The 6,000-nt window shown below is 42.8% G+C and overlaps 1 protein-coding gene across 2 annotated transcripts in view; it reads right to left on the bottom strand.

Annotated features, from left to right (window-relative positions):
* Positions 1 to 2,686: 2,686 nt before the first annotated feature.
* The window catches only part of Astn1 (astrotactin 1), a 320,538-nt gene continuing 317,224 nt past the window's right edge, over positions 2,687 to 6,000 (bottom strand). For both annotated transcript variants that reach the window (XM_021198865.2, XM_021198866.2), the window contains exon 23: positions 2,687 to 5,917. In XM_021198865.2, the coding sequence (XP_021054524.1) occupies positions 5,680 to 5,917 (238 nt within the window). In that variant the 3' untranslated portion in view covers positions 2,687 to 5,679. The remainder of the gene's footprint in view (positions 5,918 to 6,000) is intronic.

Here is a 6,000-nt window from a genome sequence, read left to right as displayed (position 1 = left end):
CAGCTGCAGTGTACTAACATATAATAAATATATAAATCATTAAAAAAAAGAATTTAGCATAGGACATGGCACATTGGTAGTTTGAACTGGCAAATATATTTCTGTGAAGTTCCAAATGCAATAGAACACACAAACTAGCTGTAAGCAACCCTTTTCCATCCGACACCTTTTCTCATTCCTTGCTGGGCTCTTCTCTCTCTCTCATTTTCTGGCCCTCAATATAATATAATGTCTTCCCTTTCATGGGGTTGAGATGTTCTCTTCTGGAAGCATTGGGGTACAACATCCCCTCTTTCTTCCTGTAGTTCCTTCATGGACTACAGACTCTGTTTATGGGTAAGAACATCCTTTTTTTACAGAGTCACGCCTGCGTTGGCTTCCTCTCCTCTCCAAGAGAATTTAAACAAAGGCAATGTCTTATCTGTACGCTGCTCACTCAGGTTGAATAGACGTACTAGGACTCATTTGATTTTCATATTTACCAGATGTAATCATTTGACCCTCTAATATAATTGGGGTAAGTGTCAGGAATTCTGGGCGGGCTTGACAAAGTGATTCCTATTTTCTTGGTCATTTTGGTAGAAGTTGGTAGTCCTATCCAGTCAGTAGGGGGACTGGTCTTCTTTTAACATGATATTTTTAGTGATTCTTTGGAAGCATCACATCATACATACTCATTGCTCAGCCTTCCATGCCTGACCCTACCTTTGTGACCTCTCCCCCCAAAATTAAAAAAAATAAAATAAAGTTAAGCAAAACAAGTTCAATTTGTGTTATCTACATATGTGCTAGGTGTGGTCAAACTCTCAATGGTCTGCCCCTTAAATAAAACTGAGTCATTCTGCTCCTGTACCCCGAACAAAAGCAGCCATCAATGGTGTAGAGCTAACTTCAGCATCCTTATAGCACTTTTTAAGAGTTCTCTTCAGTAACTTCATGTTTGGGCTGCTGTTTTGGTGTGATTAGGGGCTGTGGGTTGGGATGAGAGTAGGGGTTATCAGGAAAGCCTTCCATGTCCCTCTTTCTCAACTGTGTATCTGCAAACATCAGTATCACTGCAAAAGTAGCTGCCCTTCTCTTTACACTCAGCAGGAACACAGACCATGGGCTTCTATGTGGTTCCTGGCGATAGCATGGACTATGATCATGACCCCTGGCTGCAGTAGGCCCATAGACCTAGACAAGGCCCTTGGAGGCAGTCCAGGCTACTCACATCAATATGGCCCCCAGAAGCAGCATGGTCCATGGACATCAACACGTTTTCAGGCTGCAGTACAAACCATGGACATCCAGGCATTCACTAGCCTTTGGTGGTAACACATGCCACTATATCAACACAAACCTTAGCCTCAGTAGGACCACAAGCCCAGATATGGCCCTTCTGGCAGTAGCTGGACTAGTTTTGAAGCTATCAGACTGCTTTGTTTGAATGTTCTCAACAGAATTGTCCTAGAGAGCACTGTGGACCAAGAGATAGGATGTAACTTCCCCATCATAGAGTAGAAGGAATCTTGGCAGTCTTTGTTTTCTTTCATTTTTTTTAAAAAAAAATATTTATTTATTTTTATTTTTTGTATAAGAATGCTTTACCTGAACATATTTATATGTGTGTCTGTTGTGGGCAGAGGTCAGAAGAGGATGTCAGATCCCCTGGAACTGGAGTTACAGATGCTTGTGAGCTGCTATGGGGGTGCTGGAGACTGAGCCCCGGTTCTCGGAGAGAAGGGAAAGTGTTCTTCCCCGCTGAAGCATCGCTGTATCTCTAAGTCTTGGGTTTCTCATGTGAAGGCTGACTACCCCAAGCACAAGAGCTCCGGATCAGGCTGAAATCTCAAAGCCTTTTATGACTCTGATGTACATGTCACCAACTGTCACTTCCACCATAAAGTATTAATCAAAACAGTCATTAACCTGTCCAGACTTGAGGGAAGAAGAGGTACAACAACACACTTGTAGATGGAAGGTGTGTGGAAGAGTCTGTGGCCAAAACACAGCACTACCACAACCTGTCTTCTCTTCAACGTCCCTGCCTGGACAGAGCCTAAGACTTCGGTTATTGCTTTTCAGTGGCTCTATTAAGCCCAGTCTCTTAACCTCTGATTATTGATGAATTGAAAGGGGATATTTTTTGTTGGCAGACAAGAAACCTTTAAAGTCATACCATAGACTGGAAAAAAAAAAACTAAGAATTTGAGCTCATACACCAGGAGATGATCCATAACATCCAGCTAATCTCAACAGTCTTTGCAAAGCATAAGGATGTATTTGGGATAGCCTTTTTGCAACCTTTTCTTAGATGTACAAAGTTTAGACTTCAGCACCTCCTCTCCCATCCTATGCTTTGCCAGTCTACCTTCCCCTCATAGGGATATGTTCAGTGTGGAAGGCCATGCTTTGACAGGGCAAGGCTGTATCTCTCTGTGTCTGGAATACAGTGGATATGCCACAAAGACATTCCACTTACTGCTTACTTGGAGGAAAGCACAGAAGATGAAAATCACTCCCACATAAAAGGAGGTTTATAATTGGCCATGGAAGCCAATTTTTGTTTCTAGTTAAGATAATGGCTTCAAAGCCCAAGTATTTGGAATCTAAATTGTAACATTTAAAACTTTAATTCACCCGTGGGTTACTGTGATCACTCAGTTTATGGGGAGACACAAGGTAATATCCACACACTCAACACTTACTGACAGCTTTGTTTATTATTTAGTCGATTACTTCATTTCTCATAATCGTACAATAAATCTCTTAAACAACACTGTTGTAGTTGAAGTTGGTCACATTGTACCACCTCTTTCTTCTACAGTAGTGGAGTGTTTTTTACAATTATTTTTTAATAGAACATTTGAATATCAAGAAGTGCAGTTAATTAAAAATAACGAATGGACCAAACTTCAAGAGAAACAATTGCACACTCATTTAAGGGTCTGATGCTATACAGTGGTTCATGGACATTCAAGAGGAAACAATAGAGATCTCAGCTGGACACAGAGCTGGAGGTGGTTAGGTGCACAGAAGTGGCTCCCTTAAGACCTGTTTGGCAGCTTAGAAATGAGGTTTAATACTGGCTTCATTGCATTAGCCTTTCTAGACAATTCCTCCAGGCGAGAACTGAGAATTATTGGCAGGGTGTGATATCATCTCTCTGAGGGTAAAAGTCCTCCAACAACATGTAGAGTCATCTCCAGGCTACCCCCAATCCATTCATGTTGGAGTTTTTAACTCAAAAGAACATTGCTACAGTAATAGGAGTTATGTACGTGGTGCTTGGGAGTGAGCGTGTGCATAGACGCACACAAATCCGAAGAGAAAACACACAAGCACACTGAAAGAATAAGGCAGTCAATGGGAAGAAGGGGGAAGATGGAGGATAAAGAAGATGTGTGTAAGAGGTGGAAAATCTTTGGAGAATAGGGCATAAAGGTAGAAGAGAGGAGAAGAGTATGTCTGGAATAAAAGATGGGGTGGGTAACAGTAGTAATCATCATATCACTCTTGTCCTCCCTCCTGAGCCCATAAGTTCCTGTCTCCAACAGGACTGGAAGGCATCTACAGTCTCACTATCATTCTGTTAGAAAGAAGACACTCTTTTCTTCATAGGACTGAATAGAAGAGTGGAAAAAGAATGGCAGTGAAGGGATGCTGTATGCACTGCCACACTGTCCCAAAGCATCCTCTTCTCTGGCAATAGTGAACAAGCTGCCCTTGGATGCACTTTTACTGAAGCCCCTACACTGGCCAGAGGTGAGCCAGCTAAGTTTCAGCTGTGTTTTGTTCTAAAAGTGGTGATATCTGTGAGGCAAAAAGGTACAAGGCAAATTTTCCATTATTTCTCTGCAAAGAAGGAAAGAGAGAAATAAGACCAGCCTGCAATTTATTCTTCTCCCTATTCATCCATGGGGAACTAGTGTGCCACAGTGTTGAGCATACTAAAGGTGCCCTGACTCCAAAGGCTATGGGTGTGCTTTGACTTCTTGTATATTTGTACATGATCCCTTAGGAAGATGAAGTTCTCTGGGCAGGTTCCCAGTAGAGCTTAGAGCTTCAACAGTCATATGCTTAGGCCACACAGAGTAGTTAAACTCCTGTGCTCTAGAGGCACTGCAGCTCAGGGTATATAGTGAGTGTATGACAGACCTGGGGAATGGCGAGTCACCCCCCTGCCTTGTTTTTCTCGTCACTAAAAAGAATAGTCAATAAGAATAGAACTTTCTTTAGGGATGCTGTGAGATTCCTGTTATTTATAGTAGCACACATCACACATCAGATGTCATCTGTCATTATTCCTAATTGGAAAGTATGAGTAAGGCTCAGTGGCTGAGTTATAGAGCCTTCCAGACCCATGTCATGTATTTCCACATGAAGAATTCCTGTCAAGGCAAGCTGGCTGAATGTACATTGGGTCATTGTTAGTCAATCTGGTCCCATGAGGTTGTTTCTAAAAAGCTAGGCTTCCTATTAGCTAGTTCATCATATCATTGTCCTTGGGCAGTGTGTGCAAATGGAGCCTCAGTCTTTATGTGTGATCATCAGATGTTCAGGTATCTCCAGAGGCTCTGCTGCCCTTCAGTAACTGGCAGAGTTGGGTGGGCAGACAGTGACAAAGACAGAGTACTGACGATTTTCATCAGTGAATAGACTGTCAAAATTTACAATACAATTAAGAAAATTTAGTTAGAGCAATGTGGACAGAAGTACTTTTCAGATTGATAAGAGCTTTAGTTCACTAAAACACTGACAAGAAATAATCTCATTCCTGGACTAAAGGAAACAACAGCCAAGTCCTTTCTGCCCAGGGAAAGAGGCCTGGGGCCAAGCAGAATCAAGGCTCTTAGAGCTCTGATGGTACTCTAGACACATACAACAGTTTTTAAATAAACTCCACTTATTTCCTGCAGTGGTGGCTACTAAATAGTCTTGCAACTAGCCCTCTCTGGAGCCATATTTAACAGATGATATCTCACTGCCTCTCAAAGATCAGGTTGTTTAGAAGAAAGGACAGAAATCAATGAGAACTTGTAGTCCTGGTTTAAAATGGGGGAAGAGAGACCTAAATCTCTGTTATGTCCAACGAACCTTTAACAGAACTTAGGTTTACCTCTGAGGAGTGGAATTAGCAACAGGAGAGAGTCTAGGGGGAAACCCATGAGAAACAGGCATGGGTCATCTATTATCTTCTTCAGTACATGCCTTGGCTCCCAACATTCTGATGCTTCCTAAGAAATACCTGAGCAAGGGCATGAGGCAGCTGAAGCTTTATGCCCTCACTTCTGTCCCCAGGTGTCATAGACTTGGGAACCCGTTATGCAGAAGGGCCTCCACCTTAGACCTGCTGTAGGATGCAGGATAGTGCTCTTGAGAATCCTGACAGGTTGACTGAAGGCAAAAAGTGAACAAAACCAATGAATACCAAAGTGAGTTTCAAGGTAATTTCTAAGGGAAAAAAAAAAGTGCTGCATGAAGCTACTGGCTGGTGGGTTGACTGGTCATGCAGGTGGAGAATATCACACTGGACAAATCTTGCAGGGAGCAAAGGTCTACCCTCTTCCTGGTTTAGAAGGGACTTGTAGAGCTTTGGATGTTCCATTTGAAAATGTCTAAAAATCCACAAACCAACCCAGATGTTCCCCTCTTCTCCCCTGCTTTATTTTGGCAGTTATTCCTGGTCCCGTGATGCTAGATGTCTTTGCTGTCCCCGTAGTCATTGTAGGGGACACTCAAGGTCTGTTCCTCACATGTCTTCCTGAGGTCCCGACTGAGCTCTGACCAGTCCAGTCCATAGGGTTTGATCTCACTGTAGCGGCAGCCCAGGTACTTGAGAGAACCACGCCTCAAGCTTATCTTGGGCTCCTGGAGGAGTCCATTGCACCAGCTGCTCAGATCTCCAAGCTGGGAAAGGATGAGGCCCGCTTTCCTAGGAATCAAAGAGAAAAGGATTCTTCTGTCAGAAAACAAACAAACAAAAAAGAGAAGGCTAGAAGGCTACTATCAGAGCAA

Source organism: Mus pahari, chromosome 5 (genome assembly GCF_900095145.1).
Source record: "Mus pahari chromosome 5, PAHARI_EIJ_v1.1, whole genome shotgun sequence".
NCBI classification, from domain to species: Eukaryota; Metazoa; Chordata; class Mammalia; order Rodentia; family Muridae; genus Mus; species Mus pahari.
Note: the sequence above shows the minus strand (reverse complement) of the source record. Positions and strands in the feature narration are given on the sequence as shown.